General features: G+C 45.4%; 1 protein-coding gene across 1 annotated transcript in view; it reads left to right on the top strand.

Annotated features, from left to right (window-relative positions):
- The first annotated feature begins 1,001 nt into the window (after positions 1 to 1,001).
- The window catches only part of LOC126454872 (bromodomain-containing protein DDB_G0280777-like), a 77,862-nt gene continuing 58,878 nt past the window's right edge, over positions 1,002 to 19,985 (top strand). Inside the window, exon 1 of the mRNA XM_050091137.1 lies at positions 1,002 to 1,106. Within this exon, the coding sequence (XP_049947094.1) occupies positions 1,002 to 1,106 (105 nt within the window). The remainder of the gene's footprint in view (positions 1,107 to 19,985) is intronic.

Consider the following 19,985-nt stretch of genomic DNA (forward strand, 5'->3'; position numbering starts at 1 on the left):
ATGCCAAACACAAAGACATAGACCAATATGGCTGAAACTTGATGTGCGTTCTTTCCACAGATGCTACTAACTAAACATGACCTCGACACGCGCCGGTGGTGCCATCTCTCGGACTTTGCACGGACTTTTCAAACGCCCCAACGTATTGTGGTAAGTCCTGGAAAATGAAGAAATGGTTTCAGCATGTTCGTAGCCACAAAAATGCAAAGGAAATTCTCTTTCTCTATGAAAAAGTGAGGCCTCGCACAAGGCTGCGCACCAAAAGGGAGCTCACAAAACATCGGTGGACTGTGCTTCGTCATTCACCCTATAGCCAGGATCTCGCGCCTTCCGACTCCCACATCTCTTTGGCCCAGTGAACGATACACTCTGCGAAGCAGTACGCGGATGATGGGGAGATTATTGGTGTAGCAAGACGTTGACTCCGACGTCGACGAGTTGAGTAGTGCCAAGGGGACATGCAGCCCCTCTCCCTAACGCGGCGGCAGGTGTTCATACTCAATGGATACTATATTGCAAAATAGGCTTTTGTAGGCAAGAGTGTGTTGAAATCCTGAATAAAACCAGCTTCCTTTCAGAAAAAAAGATACGTTGCATTACTGATTGAATGCCCCTCGAAATTTTTTTCCAGAGTAAATCTGTTCCGCATTAAGGCATCGGAATACCTACCAACTTTTCTTGCCATAAGATGATTAAGACCCCTGACTGTAATTCCTCGAGTAGCTGCTCTTTAATTATAACCTCACAGTACCAGACGTACCCCTCGCCATGCTCTGTAGGGCGGCTTGTGGAGCGTAGACGGCGAATTGAATTAAGTTTTCTCTTTGGAATGATTGTTTGCGATTCGATTCGAGTTAAACGTGAGCTTGTCGGGCTGGAGCGCGTGTCCACACACGGCGCTGTTAGGAAGCGGCAGGCTTCCTCATCGCCGTCGCATGAACCATGTGTGGCACGTCCCTCAGTGAAAGCCCGAGCGCGGCACGAGGCCAGGGCGGCACAGGATGTGCTGGCCAGGCCCCCTACTATATAAGCGGACGCTCGCGGCCGCCTGCACTCCACGCAGAGGTCTGCAAGCAGCACACTCCACTGGCAGCATGGCGAGCAAGGTGAGTCCACTGGCCAGCAAGTAGTACTCCGGTGTCAAGGTGCTGACGTAGGGTTGCGAGGTCGAGACGCACAGCTGCCAGCTGTGCGTCTTTGAAACGTGTGCGGTCCCACTACAGCGATTACACTGTACATCAGAAGTGACTCAACGTAAGTGTGTGCGTGTAACGAATACCAGAAAAATCACGAGGGCAAACTGTTTAACTACCGACATCAGAATACCGAAATGTTGTTATGACAGCCTGTCATGGTGCGATATCTGCCCGAGTGTTCGCCAGAGCAGGTACATACAGGGTGGTCAGAAAATGCTTGTAGGGATATTACAGGGCAGGTTGTACTGAGGCATAAATGTTAAGAAAAAAATTCGATACGTTGCGCCGTTTCCGAGTTATTTACCATTGAAGTTACCCAATCAGTTCGTCGCGCCCGTAAATTCAAGTTTCAGCTAACGAGACAAAGCACTCGTTGGGCAACACCGCCCCTGGCAGGCCGCTTGAGTGTGAGCGCGCGACGCCCCGATTGGCTAAAACTGTGCTAAATAACTCGGAAACGGAGCACCGTATCGAGTTCTTTTCTTAACATTTATGCCTCAGTACAACCTGCCCTGTAACATCCCTACAAGCATTTTACACATTTTCTGACCAGCCTGTATGTGCAGCCCGGTGAACCACAGGTATACAAATTCTCCTTCCAGCCTCCCTTCCCCCATCTCCGCCGAAACCATAGCACTTCAACATGCCGCAACGAAGACATAAATTTGCATGTGTGCTGAGGCACAGTGGTTAAAGCAATCCAACTCGGATTTCCGCAAGCCTGGCAAGCTTCCAAGGGACTCGTTCAGCCTGTTGCACCAGTCAACAAATTGCGTTATCAATCCAGTGTGGCTAGCCAGTTATTCATTGAGATGCTACATCTACATCTACTTGGATACGCTGCAAGTGGCACTTAAGTGCCTGGCAGAGGCGTCACCGAAACATCAACACAGTAAAGGTAAATGCCGTTTGCCTAGGGCCTCCCGTCGGGTAGACCGTTCGCCTGGTGCAAGTCTTTCCAGTTGACGCCACTTCTGCGACTTGCCTATCGATGGGCATCAAATGATGATGAGAAGGACAACACTGGTCCCTGAGCGCAGAAAATCTCCGACCCAGCCAGGAATCGAACATGGGCCGTTAGGTATGAGATTCCGTCGCGCTGACCACTCAGCTACCAGGGGCGGACATCTTCATAGTAATTGTCTATTACTCCAACGTCGAAAAGGGAGCGGAAAAAATGATCTTTCCGCGAGGTCTCTGATTTCTCATATTTTATTATGATGACAAAAAAAAAATGGTTCAAATAGCTCTGAGCACTATCGGACTTAACATCTGAAGTCATCAGTCCCCTAGACTTAGAACTACTTAAACCTAACTAACCTAAGGACATCACACACATCCATGCCCGAGGCAGGATTCGAACCTGCGACCGTAGCAGCAGCGCGGTTCCGGACTGAAGCGCCTAGAACCGCTCGGCTACAGCAGTCGGCATTGTGATGATCGTTTCTCCCTATGTACAGGGTGATTCAAAAAGAATACCACAACTTTAAAAATGTGTATTTAATGAAAGAAACATAATATAACCTTCTGTTATACATCATTACAAAGAGTATTTAAAAAGGTTTTTTTTTTCACTCAAAAACAAGTTCAGAGATGTTCAATATGGCCCCCTCCAGACACTCGAGGAATATCAACCCGATACTCCAACTCGTTCCACACTCTCTGTAGCATATCAGGCGTAACAGTTTGGATAGCTGCTGTTATTTCTCGTTTCAAATCATCAATGGTGGCTGGGAGAGGTGGCCGAAACACCATATCCTTAACATACCCCCATAAGAAAAAATCGCAGGGGGTAAGATCAGGGCTTCTTGGAGGCCAGTGACGAAGTGCTCTGTCACGGGCTGCCTGGCGGCCGATCCATCGCCTGAACCAATTTCAGACTATAAGGTTTCATAACTAACCTTTTTCGTAGGACTCTCCATACAGTTGATTGTGGAATTTGCAGCTCTCTGCTAGCTCTGCGAGTCGATTTTCCTGGGCTGCGAACAAATGCTTGCTGCATGCGTGCTACATTTTGATCACTCGTTCTCGGCCGTCCAGAACTTTTCCCTTTGCACAAACACCCATTCTCTGTAAACTGTTTATACCAACGTTTAATACACCACCTATCAGGAGGTTTAACACCATACTTCGTTCGAAGTGCACGCTGAACAACTGTCGTCGATTCACTTCTGCCGTACTCAATAACACAAAAAGCTTTCTGTTGAGCGGTCGCCATCTTAGCATCAACTGACGCTGACGCCTAGTCAACAGCGCCTCAAGCGAACAAATGTACAACTAAATGAGACTTTATAGCTCCCTTAATTCGCCGACAGATAGTGCTTAGCTCTGCCTTTTGTCGTTGCAGAGTTTTAAATTCCTAAAGTTGTGGTATTATTTTTGAATCACCCTGTATAATGCCGTGTTAGCCTCCTTTTATCCGGCATAATGCAGCGACTCGACGTGGCATGGATTCAACAGGTCGTCGGAAGTCCCCTGCAGAAATATCGAACCATGGTGCCTCTACAGCCGTTCACAATTGCGGAAGTATTTCCGGTGCAGGATTTTTTGCACGAGCTAACGTCTAATCTCTCTGTTATGTCACATAAATGTTTGACAAGATTCATGTTGGGCAATCTGGTGTGCCAAATCATTCGCTCGAATGGTCCCGAGCTTTCTTCAAACCAGTTGCATGGCGCATTGTCATCCATACAAAATTCCGTCGCTGTTTTGGAACATGAAGTTCATGAATCGCTACAAGCTGTCTACAAGTAACCGAACCTGTAATAAAATGGAACACCTGCAGTCGTCTTTCCGATGTTATTTATTACATAGCTACAAGTTTCGGTGATTCAATACACCATCTTCGCATATTAACCGGCACTGATGGGATGAACTCCAGCCGTAAACACGGTCCAGTCAACCGCCAACGTCTAAGAACTGCTTTCCGCAGACTATTATAACAGCGACGCTGTCTCTGCAACCATCAACTACCACAGTGTTGTCCGCGTTGAGAGGTAACACCTGAAATCTTGTATTCTCGGCACATGCTCGACAATGTGGATTTCGGAATATGGAATTCCCTAACGATCTCGGAAGGAAAATGTCCTACGCGTCTAGATCCAATTACCATCCCGCGTTCAGTCTGTTAATGGCAGTCGTCCGGCCATAATCACGTCGGATACCTTTTCACAAGGATCATCTGAGTATGAATGACATACTGCCAATACACCGACCTTTTGTATCATATGTACGTTATACTACCGCCATCTGTATAAGTACATATCACTATCCCATGGCTTTAGCCAATTAAATGTATGTTTCCGTGGGTAGTAGCACTGCAGCTAATTTATCATGACGGATGTGATCAAAAGAATTAACAAACTAAAGGAGACTGAGGTGAAATTAACAATTGGTCAATATACACTCCTGGAAATTGAAATAAGAACACCGTGAATTCATTGTCCCAGGAAGGGGAAACTTTATTGACACATTCCTGGGGTCAGATACATCACATGATCACACTGACAGAACCACAGGCACATAGACACAGGCAACAGAGCATGCACAATGTCAGCACTAGTACAGTGTATATCCACCTTTCGCAGCAATGCAGGCTGCTATTCTCCCATGGAGACGATCGTAGAGATGCTGGATGTAGTCCTGTGGAACGGCTTGCCATGCCATTTCCACCTGGCGCCTCAGTTGGACCAGCGTTCGTGCTGGACGTGCAGACCGCGTGAGACGACGCTTCATCCAGTCCCAAACATGCTCAATGGGGGACAGATCCGGAGATCTTGCAGGCCAGGGTAGTTGACTTACACCTTCTAGAGCACGTTGGTTGGCACGGGATACATGCGGACGTGCATTGTCCTGTTGGAACAGCAAGTTCCCTTGCCGGTCTAGGAATGGTAGAACGATGGGTTCGATGACGGTTTGGATGTACCGTGCACTATTCAGTGTCCCCTCGACGATCACCAGTGGTGTACGGCCAGTGTAGGAGATCGCTCCCCACACCATGATGCCGGGTGTTGGCCCTGTGTGCCTCGGTCGTATGCAGTCCTGATTGTGGCGCTCACCTGCACGGCGCCAAACACGCATACGACCATCATTGGCACCAAGGCAGAAGCGACTCTCATCGCTGAAGACGACACGTCTCCATTCGTCCCTCCATTCACGCCTGTCGCGACACCACTGGAGGCGGGCTGCACGATGTTGGGGCATGAGCGGAAGACGGCCTAACGGTGTGAGGGACCGTAGCCCAGCTTCATGGAGACGGTTGCGAATGGTCCTCGCCGATACCCCAGGAGCAACAGTGTCCCTAATTTGCTGGGAAGTGGCGGTGCGGTCCCCAACGGCACTGCGTAGGATCCTACGGTCTTGGCGTGCATCCGTGCGTCGCTGCGGTCCGGTCCCAGGTCGACGGGCACGTGCACCTTCCGCCGACCACTGACGACAACATCGATGTACTGTGGAGACCTCACGCCCCACGTGTTGAGCAATTCGGCGGTACGTCCACCCGGCCTCCCGCATTCCCACTATACGCCCTCGCTCAAAGTCCGTCAACTGCACATACGGTTCACGTCCACGCTGTCGCGGCATACTACCAGTGTTAAAGACTGCGATGGAGCTCCGTATGCCACGGCAAACTGGCTGACACTGACGGCGGCGGTGCACAAATGCTGCGCAGCTAGCGCCATTCGACGGCCAACACCGCGGTTCCTGGTGTGTCCGCTGTGCCGTGCGTGTGATCATTGCTTGTACAGCCCTCTCGCAGTGTCCGGAGCAAGTATGGTGGGTCTGACACACCGGTGTCAATGTGTTCTTTTTTCCATTTCCAGGAGTGTATATCAGACACAAAACCGAATTCAAGTCCGGCAGAGGAAAACTATATGTGTATTCATGAAGCAGCTTCAATTAAATCGGTGGGTGCCTCGCAGTAGAAATAGAGATCCTCGAGTACGTTATGACATGTTTGTAAATTTGACCAGCGGTTTCCTCAAATGTTCAAATGCGTGTGAATTTCCAAGGGACCAAACTGCTGAAGTCATCGGTCCCCGGTGCTATGAACAACACACACACACCCATGCCCGAGGGAGGAGTCGAACCTCCGGCGAGAGGGGCCGCGCCGTCCGTGAAATGGTGCCTAAGACCGTTCGGCCACTCCGCGCGGCTTGTTTTCCTCACTAGTAAAGTATTTTGAAAGACGAGAAAGACATAGTGGATACCATGTGTGTTGTCATCGTTCTTGTGTTACAGCTTGTATTGGTACACACATAATGTGTGTACGAATACGTTATGCGAAATGGACGCTGCATCGTACTTTTTAACAACACAGGTGCTGCAGTACCGTATTTATCCGTCGATATAGGCCAGCGACTTTCAATCAAAATGTCCTCCCCTTTACGGGAATTAAATAATACGTGTACGAGTACAGGTTGTGATCCAGGAACGACGTCCTACTGAAGTTTGCATCTGGCCATGAGTCGTGCACGGATAGCCGAATGATTAAGGTGAGGCAGAACACCCGGGTTCGGGTCCCAGTCCGTCCCAAGTCTTTGTCGACGTCACTCCGTTGTACGGCTGATGGTTGTACGTAATAGCAACTGCCTATACAATTCATGTATTTCATAATGGCTGTGGTCGCCACAGAGCCTGTTCGTTCGGACATGGAAATTGGAAATTTGTGCTCTTACGGGAGCAAACTGCTGAGGTCATCGGTCCCTAGGCTTACACACTACCTAACCTAACTATAACTTACGCTAAGGACAATACACACACACACACACACACACACACACACACACACACACACACACACACACACACACACATATGCCCGAGGGAGGACTCGAACCTCCGACAAGGGGAGTTGCGCAAACCGTGGCATGGCGCTCTATACCACGCGGCTCAGACATTATGTTCGAAGGAACATTGCATCATTCTTCGTAATAAAACAGGCACGGCAATAAGTTACTTCGGACATGGTTCTATTTACTACAGAAAAGATGTATTAGAGTCCCAGAGAAAACAGTTAATATCGAAATAAATAAACAAGCCAGAAATAAGGCCGAAGAGGAAAAAAGACCATTAAAATCCGTGCTTTTCTGGCTTACAATCACCCGGAATGAATACACTTAATATTGGGCGTCGTCCTGTAATACTTGCGTAACAGAAAAAAAGCCGCTCGCCTGCCTGGCCAACGAGCAAGCAAGGACAGGTTAAAAGCGGAATGTGATCGTGGCTGTTGTCATGTTGGATGGGAGCAGCGTCCACGGCATACTCACCGTAAAGATGTAAAAGTGGAAGCTGAAAAATAAAAAATCCTAGTTGATGTTAACCTGAATTAGTGCTCCCCGACGCCTCCGTAACACCACAGAAGCGTCTTAGTTCTGAAATTCACATTCCATACGTCAGCGGCTTGGATAACGTATTTGACAGGTGGTACAATCGACAGCTTGAATTATTTGAAAACATACAATTAACTCGTGAGTCCACACATCAAGTCAGTTACTGTACAGTTTCGCTGTCGTTTGCCTCACTGGAGACGTGCAGTATTAAGTGGCGCTCTAAGCACTGACGTTTTAGGAGGTACTCTACTCGCAACATTAATTGTATAACGTTCTCTACGCAACTTTCACTCGGAAATTCGCTGAGATAGACCAGCATTGATCTGAACCGTCTGGCATCGATAAAACGCGATACTCATCCCTGGTACTCTGTTACGATCTCTGAACGATCAATCTTCTTGTATTGTTTTACATGACTGCCTTTGTCACACTATTCCTTTTAGATGTATTGGATTGTCTATGTTAATACAGCAGCAAGTCGCGCTAATGAGGTCAGGGAGTGGTCATGGGCAAGACGAAACTCTATAGTTTATTTCTGCCATGTTGGCAATTCTCAACGTCGAGCGCTGTTACTGAGCCGATTTCATGCACTCGATTGCTGTACATACCACTTTACTACAATGACCTCTTACCTGGTCACGTTTGTAAGAGTTGTACACCATTAATGGTGTGAAATGGCGACCAGGGAACTATCTCTTGGAGGTGACAAATTTTTTTGTGGTGGTGATTAACGACCTGATGACTGTAGAACAGACCTCGATCAGATGGGCGAAGATGGGTTCGAATATAGAGGGCCTTGTGTAGGTGGTAGCTGCGTATTGGAGCAGTAGTGACGCAGAGTGTCGAACAGAGTCAGACAGTCTGAATCCAGATATACTCAAAACAGTGAAAGTGCCAGGTCTCTGCCATCTCTAGCCGAATGACGAGGCCGTGGCACGACTACTGTCGTCCAATGGATCCACTACTTCGAGCCGGAGTCGATTCCAACGGCTGTCCTGTTTATGGCCCAAGTGCTGGACTCGGTTTTGATGTGATCCTATTTCCACAGCGGCAAGACCATACCTTTACCCAGACCATCGGTGACGTTCGTAAGTAGCGATAGGCGCTATACTACTTTTGCCATAAACTTGTCTCATTTTATAACTTATTTCGGCCATTAATCATGTAACCTCCCCACAAAAATTTTATAAGAATGTAATGACAATACTTAATAGAAATGGGAGCCAAACGTAACCTCCCTGCAATTAAATTTAATGACAATAAAAGTGAGAATCGCGATCTGACTCAAATATAAGTTCTTCATAAAAATTAAAGTCCATTCAGTGATAAAACAATCTCAGTGATAATAATGATTCAATTAAACCGAAATATCGGTCTTTGGCCCTGTGCAAAAATCAAAATTAAATTCTTACCTCATTGCAACATCTAGTCAAATTTCTGCTCTTGTTGTTGCGCACCGCTTGGAGGAACTGCATTGCAAATAATAATATTCCCTTTTTTTTTCTTTTTTTGTAATCTAATTGAAAACTGAAACTTTTGTTTAGGGGAAGTGGAACGAAATAGTTACTTCAATTAAATGAAAATTTTATGTAAAATTGCTTTTGAAATCAAAGTTATTATTGGGGGCACTTGTTGAAAATTAGTTACAATAATTAAACTTTACATTATCTGATGATTATCTTAATTAACAGTATACCTCATTCAGCATCTTGACCAGTGTTGCCGCCAGACCACATCACGCAACCCCACTGGGCTGCTACCACTGACCGACCGCTCTGCATGACGACTACTAGCGTACTGCACGCCACTGAACAGAGCTACTGCTCGCGACGACTACTGACAGAGTACTGCACGCAACTAGACAGAGCTACAGACTCGCAACGACTGACTGACAGACTGAGAACCGCTCGCAACACTCGCGCGGTCAAGCGCATACTCTCTGGTCACAGATGCTACAATGCCTCGCCATCGCTGCTATGTTCCATACGTGTTTCAATCATAATCTTCAGACTGAGGTACAGGAATGTGCCATCCAACATATCTACGATACGAGTAATCGAAAACATACACCACTGTCGTGGTTTGACTCCAATAAACTGTAAACCGCGTGGATGGAGATACTTCTACATCTAAACGAATTCCTTTCTGACCCTACACAATAACGTTGGTCTATGGAAGCACGTTGGGAGCTTCGTAATAACTCTGTGTCTGCGATCGTGTACAGTTACGTAAAAGTAACTACTTGTGTATTGACATGAATCTAATATTTCGTTCCAGAGAACTTACGGGCCTATCCTAGTAGAAAGTTCTTCTAGGCTTCTTGTAATATCTTCATGCGAGATCAAAATTAAAGCTTTAGTCAACCATAACCTTCCAGAACAGTTCTGTCTCTGATTCTACGACGTTGCTTCCTTGGAATAGTGGATCATGACAGTCACGAAGAGAGAACGAAATAAATGTAACATAAAGTCGTACTAGAGGGAGGCGATCATTATTATAAATACCCAATACTATTATAAAATACTTTGTTTTCTATCTTTTGTAGATACATAATGGCCGGCCGCTGTAGCTGAGCGGTTCTAGGCGCTTCAGTCCGGAATCGAGCTGCTGCTGCGGTCGACGGTTCGAATCCTGCCGCAGGCATGGATGTGTGTGATGTCGTTAGGTTAGTTAGGTTTAAGTAGTTCAAAGTCTAGGGGACTGATGGCCTCAGGTGTTAAGTCCCATAGTGCTTAGATCCATTTGAGATACATGATGGACGAATTTCGAAGCGCGTCATTCCTTGCCTGATGACTGACTTCTACTTTTGCGACCAAGTCAGCCTGAATCCAGAGCCATTGATTATTAGAATCTACAGTTTTGCGTGTTCTACACTGCGTTTTTCAAATATACGGAAGCATTGCTCATGATGGAAGCCGTGAAAACAGCCAGAAAGGCAGACCGACCGGGTATACGTACCCACTATGGACAATTAATCTCACTCACCCATCCAAACAACACTATACAACGAATCCACCGGCATGTATTGCAGATCTTTTTGCGTTTCCCCGACCTTCAGACACAGATTCATCCATTGCATATACGTGCCATCCACGACCACTGACGATATAAGGACTCCGTATTATTCTGAGCTAATACTTTTCCTACAGTCACAAGGAGTTGAGGTAACTTACCTAGATTATAGTATTTATATAACAAGCTACTTCCACTTTTGTATTTTTTTGTATTACAAAACGAAAGGGAAACACCAAAACTTCATTTCTGTAATAAGTCGTTATAATGTGTGTTTTCGTCTTTTGGATTTAGTAATCTATCAGAAGTGCAACCCACATTAACACTACTCTATTAAGCTTGTTTTTTTTACTGTTTATCTGATTAATCCGCTCTAGATTTTGTATGTTTAAATAATGTTACCATCTTTAATTTTTCGCTTATTGTGTGGGCGACGAATACAGTGATATGTATTCACAGTTGACACGGTGGACAACCATCAGCTGTATAACGGAATGAAGACAATGAAAATTTGTGCCGGACCGAGACTCGAACCCGAATTTCTCGCTTATCGCTAGGCTATGCGACCACGCCTCACGGCCAGACCCAAACTTCCATACGTGGTCAACATGAAAGCATATTCACTAGAAATTCCTATCAGAATTATCATAATGACCCTCGAATGTCTTAGTGACAAGTTTAAATTTTGCGTGGCTGCTGCACCGAGAGCATTTTATCAGTAATTACTTGTATTTCAACACAGAATTTATTATAAACGTCCTGTTTGTCAGGCAACCGTACTCGGTGCAGTGCTATTGGTGGAGATAATATGTATAGTGGTAATTACAGTTCAACATAAATTGGGGTGTTGCACGTCTCAACCTTTATCATTGAGACTACTGCACTTAAGTGAAGAAAATGACGAGTTTCTCTTCCACTTCTTGTTTCTTTAATATTGATTCTAGTTTCATTTCAGAGAAAAGTTAGAGTAACTTTACGCAAACGTAATACTTTAACCGTAGAACGCCTAATACTGACAAATAATTACCATTCTTCAGTTCTGTTTTCATCAGCTGAGGAAGCAGGCCGCTGGCACATAGTGTCTCCTTATCCTCAAACAGATATCACCAAAGATTAGCTTTCAGCTGTTTCAACTATCAATGCTTTAACTTAACTGCGAAGGACGTAAAATTCGGGTGATACCAGTCGTGGGCTGCATGGCGACTCGGCTGAAAATTATGATATACAAGTTTCACAAACTTTTCAGAAAATCTGGGTTGTAATAATTATCCTTTTCCTCACCAAAGGGGTGCGCATGGAACAAATCACACACTGCTGTCAAGTCGTCAATGCTATGGACACGCTGTGTGCCCGAAGTCATTAGTTCCATTTGTGCTACCACCGCGGATTCCGTTAACTCCCTGATCATAGTGAGCGAGACCACACAGTGATAAGGCATTGGCAACGAATTCTGGTTGACGGAGGTTCAAATCACGTCCGCCCAAGCAGAATAAAGTGACTCGTGAATCACTCAAACCATTTAAGCACATTTCAGGATGGTTCTTTTCAAGTTTGTACCGCATATTTCGTTCCCCGTCTTTCTCCGGTCCTAGCTTGTGTTCCGCCCCTAATGACCTTCTCGTCGATGGGACGTTAAGCCAAATTTTCCCTCATTCCTTGCATTAATCTCTCTCTCCTGTGGAGAACAACTTCGATTGCAAACAGCACTCACATCATTAATAACATTCAAGGGTTCATATATAACAATATTTTTGAATTCTTCGAAGGAACAGTTCTTTCAGAGATAATTGTTGGGAATGGAATTCATTGTCAGTCACTTTGTAACACGCGACTGCGATGGCAGTAGTGTAGTAAGGAGGGAGTGAAGGTAAAACTGTAAGTACCTAGTGTTATCAAGTTCATTAAAGTGAAAAATATGATCAATTGGACTAGTGTAGAGAAGAAAACACTTTGATTTAAATAATCTCCTCAAAATACGGCTAAAATGGCTCACGTTAAGAAAGCAAAATCTACATCAGGAATAGTGGAGAGAGAATTGAGCACCTTTAACACCGAATACTAATCCATTAGCATAATCTCTGCGTCATATTTCTTAGTAATACAGTCGACCTCTAAGAGGTGTACGAGTATATTTAAACAAAGCCTCAAAATAGGTATTTTTATTTATTCTTTATAGAAACGGATACAAAGGAGACAGTACTTTCTCAATGAGCCTAGTACAGCTTGTATGGCGCTGTAGTCAAATTTGGATTGCACAACAGTGAAAGCGGGAAGAGAGTGAGAGAAAGTGTAACAATGCACGGGTACACACGAGCGCTTGAAGTGTCTTCGTAATGAGACCATATTTTCTAAGTACCGTGTTGCAATCAGCTATGATGCACGTGAGCCCCATGCAGGCCCAAGATGGGCTTGACGTGTTGCCGAGATTCTTTGTTTTCAATCAACGACTGCAACTGCAACGAGCAAGAATTCTCAGTTTTTAGAAAGAAATGTGAACACCATAGTGAAACAACGAATATGATTTCACTATGACTTGTGCACTGACACACACACACACACACACACACACACACACAGCCGGCCGGAGTGGCCGTGCGGTTCTAGGCGCTACGGTCTGGAACCGAGCTACCGCTACGGTCGCAGGTTCGAATCCTGCCTAGGGCATGGATGTGTGTGATGTTCTTAGGTTAGTTAGGTTTCATTAGTTCTAAGTTCTAGGCGACTGATGACCTCAGGAGTTAAGTCGCACAGTGCTCAGCCACACACACACACACACACACACACACAGACGCGCGCGCACACACACACGCACACACACAAACACACACACACACACACACACAAACGAACACACTGTGTGCCAAACATATTGCATAAACGGGGCCTTCATGTAGTATGTAATGCTCCACAAACCTATCTCACAGGTTTGTATCACTGACGTTTCGACCGTCTTCAAGGCGGTTTACTGTTAGACTTTAGCTCTTAGCAGTTAATGGCCCTGAAGATGGCGCTCAAAAAAGGGTCGAAACGACAGTGGTGTAGTTCTTTTAATGTTAATAATGAACCCCCAAAATGATTTTATTCACATTGTCACTGGCCGTGAATGACTATGGACTTAACTCCAAACAAATTCAGTCAACCAACAGCCAAGATCGACAAATTCCAGGGAGCAGGAGGGTACAAATTTTAATGCCGCATTTGTGATGCAGTGTACATAGGAATGACACTAGACTTTTATAACACTTTACAAAGAACGGATCAGGTGATGCAAGTATGAAACAGACGACTCCACATTCGCAGAACACTTCAAATACCGGAATATAACACACGCGCGCGCGATACACACACACACACACACACACACACACATTCAGCAGCTGGCATCAACATTCAGTAGCAGATAACAACATTCGAAGCAGAACATGAAGAAAAAATGTGTAAATATCGTCAGTGCTGCGTTAATATGAATTCGATAGCAGAAGAAAACCTTTAAACCCAGCAAAGCAAGGACCCAAGAATAGCAGCATTAAAAACAGAAACCATTATTACGTTACAGAAAGTGACAAAGTGACAGAAATACTTCTAACCCTTAAGTACAGCTTGTAGTTGGTAAAGCAAAAAAAGTATACTCTGAAGCGCCAAAGAAACCGTACAGGCATGCGTATTCAAATACAGAGATAAGTAAAGAGGCAGAATACTGTGCTGCTGTCGGCAACGCCTATATAAGACAACAAGTGTCTGGCGCAGTTGTTAGATTGATTACTGCTGCTACACGGGCAGGTTGTCAAGTTTTAAGTGAGTTTGAACGTGGTATTATAGTCGGCGCACGAGCGATGGGACAGAGCATCTCTGAGGTAACGATGTAGTGGTGATTTTCCCGTACGACCATTTCACGATGTACCGTGGATATCAAGAATCCAGTAAATCGTCAAATCTCCGACATCGCTGTGGCCGAAAAAAGATCCTACAAGAACGGGATCAACGACGACTGAAAAGAATCGTTCAGTGTGACAGAAGTGCAACCCTTACGCAAATTGATGCAGATTTCAATGCTGGGCCATCAACAAGAATCAGCATACGAACCATTCAACAAAACGTCATCGGTAAGGGGCTTTCGGAGCTGATGGCCCACTCTTGAACCCTTGAGCACTACCCAAAGCTTTACGCCTCGCCTGGGTCCGCCAGAATCGACATTGGACTGTTGATGACTGGAAACATGTTGCCTGGTCGGACGAGTCATGTTTGAAATTGTATCGAGTGGATGGAGGAGGAGGAGGAGATTAGTGTTTAACGTCCCGTCGACAACGAGGTCATTAGAGACGGAGCGCAAGCTCGGGTGAGGGAAGGATGGGGAAGGAAATCAGCCGTGCCCTTTCAAAGGAACCATCCCGGCATTTGCCTGAAGCGATTTAGGGAAATCACGGAAAACCTAATTCAGGATGGCCGGAGACGGGATTGAACCGTCGTCCTCCCGAATGCGAGTCCAGTGTGCTAACCACTGCGCCACCTCGCTCGGTATATCGAGTGGATGGACATGTACGGGTATGGAGACAACCCTCTTGAATCAATGGACCCTGCATGTCAGCAGGGGACTGTTCAACAAGGTGGAGGCTCTACAGTGATGTAGAGCGCGTGCATTTGGAGTGATATGGGACCCCCGATACGTCTAGATACGACTCTGATAGGTGACACGTACGTAAGCATCCTGTCTGATCACCTGCATCCATTCCTGCCCGTTGTATATCTCGACGCTCTCGGGCAATTCCAGCAGGACAATGGGACACCCCACAGATCCAGAATTGCTACTGAGTGGCTCCAGGAACACTTTTTTGAGTTTAAACGCCGGTGGTTGTGGCCGAGCGGTTCTAGGAGCTTCAGTCTGGAACCGCGCTGCTGCTACGGTCGCAGGTTCGAATCCTGCCTCAGGCATGGATGTGTGTGAAATCCTTAGGTTGGTTAGGTTTAAGTGGTTCTAAGTTCTAGGGGAATGATGACCTCAGATGTTAAGTCCCATAGTGCTCAGAGCCTTTTTTTAAATTTAAACTCTTCCGGTGGCCACCCCCTCGTAGTCTTTAGGATTTATGGACAGCCCTGCAGGATTTATGTCAGTTCCCTCCAGCACTACTTCAGACATTAGTCGAGTTCGTGCCACATCGTGTTGCGGCACTTTTCCGAGCTCGCGGGTTCCCTACACGGAAGGCAGGTGTACCAGTTTCTTCGGCTCGTCAGTATATGTACAGGGTGTATCATAATTAATGGCGTAAACGCATACAGTTGAAAGTACTCGATACTAGAACCAAAAAAGTATCAGTAAACATAGGGTCTAATATGCAAACCATATGAGCTACGAGCAATTTTTCACCTTAGATACCGTGAAACAAATCTCTCCTACTGCAAGATCTTTGCTTTCTATATTTTGGGAAGTGGCTGAACGGACCAAAACAAGAAATAAATGGCCAGTAAACTTGTGCTCTAAAATGTATACGTTAGGAGCTATGAGCACTTTTTCATCTTCGCTGCTTTGAAACATAACTCTTCTAATGAACAAATGCCCGTAACTTTTAAGATACGTATGTAAGCAAAGAGCTTGCAGTAGAAGAGATTTGTTTCAAAGTTGCTCGTATGCATTTTCGACCCTTTGTTTAAAATGGTTCAAATGGCTCTGAGCACTATGGGACTCAACTGCTGTGGTCATCAGTCCCCTAGAACTTAGAACTACTTAAATCTAACCAACCTAAGGACATCACACACACCCATGCCCGAGGCAGGATTCGAACCTGCGACCGTAGCAGCAGCGCGGCTCCGGACTGGAGCGCCTAGAACCGCACGGCCACCGCGGCCGGCTCCCTATGTTTACTGAGACTTTTTTGCTTCTAGTATCGTGTACTTTCAACTGCATGCGTTTACGCCATTACGATACATGTATGTCACTGCAGACAACTTTCAAAAACATAGGCGAAACGTGTACGGCATGACAAAAATTTTTTCAGCTGCACACAGAAATATGAAACCTTAAACTTATCAACATAATATTACTCGCAGCTGAGGATGAAAGGACAACAACAGGTAAGATGTTAAACATGATACGTTATAGACGTAACATGGCTTTAGCACAGAATTACAGTGAATGAATTATGGCCCGTGTGGAAACCGAAAAACAAGACAATCTATGCATCTGATATGTGATAATTCAAACAAACGCTGAAAATTAAGTGGACTGTTAATATAAGAAATAATGAGATTCTCCAAAGAATTTGAGAGGAAAGAGAGGTATGGGAAGACGTTGTTAAAAGATGGTTTATGATGATAGGACACGTGTTAAGATATCGGGTAACAGTTTCCATGGTAGAGGGAAAAAATTAAATCGGAAGACAGACATTTCACATAAGTGATATTCTGAGGTAAAACGGCCACAAATGGGCCAGAAAATAGGTAGAAAATAAGTAACAAATAAATTGCTCCATGACATGGTTATCGAAAGGATAAAATCTGCATCTACAGAAAGCTGTGATAAGAAGGCTAAAGGACAAAAAATCCTTTCGTCAAGACAATCCATATACCCACAAATGTAGAAATTTTAGTCAGGCTATGTGTAATGAAACGTTGTTTTCTTCTTCCTGACTCGTTGCTATATTCTGTTGATACGTCTTACATATATACTCCGCAGGCGACAGTGCGGTACGTGGCTGTGGTTACCTTGTATCACTACTCGTTATTTCCTTTCCCATTTCACTCGCAAATATGGCGAGGGAAAAACAACCGTCTAAGCCTCCTCGTACCTTACCTTCACGGTCCTTACGCGAAATATATGTCGGCGGCAGTAAAATATTTCTGTAGTTAGCTTCAAATGCCGGTTCTCCGAAAAGAACGTCTCCTTCCCTCCTGGGATCTCCATTTCAGTTCCAGATGCGCCTCCGTAACACTTGCCTGTTGTTCAAATCTACAGATAACAAATCTTATGTTGACCGCCCTGTGTTTTATGAGAAACCACTCGTCACTTACCTTCAACATAAGTAATGTATAGCGACGAAATGAATTGGTAACCGCAAATGTTCTCATATTTTTACAAATACGTAATATGAAACACTGCAGATATGAGTGTTTTCCGACAAGAGAACAAACAGGCCAAGTGAGAATGACTTTTTTGTTGTTTTATCATCACAAAACAAAGACAATTAATTTTCTTCATAGTCTGACGTTACAATTTCGCCATGTGTTGTCAACGATTTGGGAGAGACGGTGGAATATAGGGTGGGGGGAGGGGGGACTTCGGTTTATGTATGATAACTTCCTGGTAAACCAAAAAACCGCACTAATTGCTGTGACTTCGTTGACATGAAACACGGATAACCAAAGTGCGTTGCGCTCCTATTGTAATCAAACGAACAATAACAATATTCTCATGTTTGTCGATCATATATCAGTATATGGTGCGAACATTTCAACTAAGTGCGTTCCACAAAGAGATGAAACTTGTAGCTGTTTGTGCCTTATCAAACTTCATTCATAGTCGCTGGAAAGAATACCAAGGAGAGGTAAAAAGAAATGAAACTTCCTGGGAGATTAAAACTGAATGCCAGAGTGGGACTCGAACTCGGGACCTTCGCCTTTCGCGCGCAAGTGCTCTAATGACTTTTTTTTTGTCCTAACCACTACCTTTTTTATATTTTTCTATTCCGTAGACCTCTTCTAGTGACTGAGCTACTCAAGCACGACCCCCGACTTCTCCTCACAGCTTTAATTTCGCCAGTACCTCTTCTCCTACCTTCCAAACGAGGTACTGGCGGAATTAAAGCTGTGAGGAGGTGTCGTGAGTCGTGCTTGGGTAGCTCAGTCGGTGCCGGCGTGTTAGCTCAGCGTGTTTGGTCAGAGGGTTAGCTGTCTTCTGTAATAAAAAAAAAACAACAAAAAAACAAAAAAAACTGAGTTAATGGATCAACGATGAACTTGAACAAGCGTCATGGGACGTCCGCCCCGAACAAATCGAACGAACAATAACGAACAAAATGAGATAAAAAAAAGATCGGTAGAGGATTTGCCCATGAAAGGCCAAGGTCCCGTGTTCGAGTCTCGGTCTGTATACACAGTTTTAATCTGCCAGGAAGTTTCACATCACCGCACGCTCAGCTGCAGAACGAAAATTTCATTCCGTAATAAGAGATTTCAGAAGCAGATGTTCTCTTTGCACCACCCCCCGAAGCTATAGAACGAACATTTTCAACTCCAGGAGGAGATCTAGACATTTCTTTAAAGAAAGAGGATGCTATCATTAATTACCTCTGTCAGTTCTCCTAATAAAACATAACAGTCCTGCATTTCCCTTCAGCGAGAGACTCGTTGTTTTCGTGAGCCTGCTGCGTCACGAGCCGTCCCAGACGCAGCGGTAATCTAATCTCGTCTGTAGCAGTAAACAACTCATAACGTCAGATCCGGCAGTGGGGGCACCCCTATTGTTTGCACAGCCGAAAGCCAATGTTCCGGCAGCGGTGGAGTGACTTTAAGCTGTTCGTTATTGGGGCCACGATATTGACTGCACGGCTACATCGGGTACCCACTCTGTGTGGCAATGCGGGGCGCATAAGCCCCAGAAGTTCGGTGGCGGGAGCGGGCGGAAATAGTTCCACTTGCAACGAAACCTGTTCGCTGCTTTCTCCATGTATGGGCACCTTGTTTCATCACCGTCAGACTAACGTGCTGAAGTCGCGTTCATTTGCACCTGTTCAATTGCCAATCCCGCCACTACAAGCTCTATTGTGTACCACCGTTTCTGGAAGAACTGAGGTTTAATTCCGAGTCTTGCTATCCAGATTTGGGTTCTCTGCCTTTCCGCTAAATGTAATAAGGCAAATACCTGGATGTATTCTTTGAAAGAAGACCCCGCCAATTTCCTTTCACATCCTCATTAAATCCACACTGGACTCGCATTCGGGAGGACGACGGTTCAATCCCGTCTCCGGCCATCCTGATTTAGGTTTTCCGTGATTTCCCTAAATCGCTTCAGGCAAATGCCGGGATGGTTCATTTGAAAGGGCAAGGCCGATTTCCTTCCCCATCCTTCCCTCGCCCGAGCTTGCGCTCCGTCTCTAATGACCTCGTTGTCGACAGGACGTTAAACACTAATGTCCTCCTCCTCCTCATTAAATCCGAACTTGTGCTGCGTCTTCGGCAGAACGTTACGCCTTAACATCCCCTCTTTCTTCGTCTGTGCATTTCTCCAAAAGATTGAAGTAACTCGACGTCTCGAGTTGTTAATGAAACTCTTCTTGATATTTAAGGAGATCTGTTAAGGGAGGCCGCTGGTGGCCGAGCGGTTCTAGGCGCTTCAGCCTGAAACCGCGAGACCGCTACGGTCGCAGGTTATAACCCTGCCTCGGCCATGGATGTGCGTGATGTCCTTAGGTTAGTTAGGTTTAAGTAGTTCTAAGTTCTAAGGGACTGATGACCTGAG

This window comes from Schistocerca serialis, chromosome 1 (genome assembly GCF_023864345.2).
Source record: "Schistocerca serialis cubense isolate TAMUIC-IGC-003099 chromosome 1, iqSchSeri2.2, whole genome shotgun sequence".
Taxonomy (NCBI): Eukaryota; Metazoa; Arthropoda; class Insecta; order Orthoptera; family Acrididae; genus Schistocerca; species Schistocerca serialis.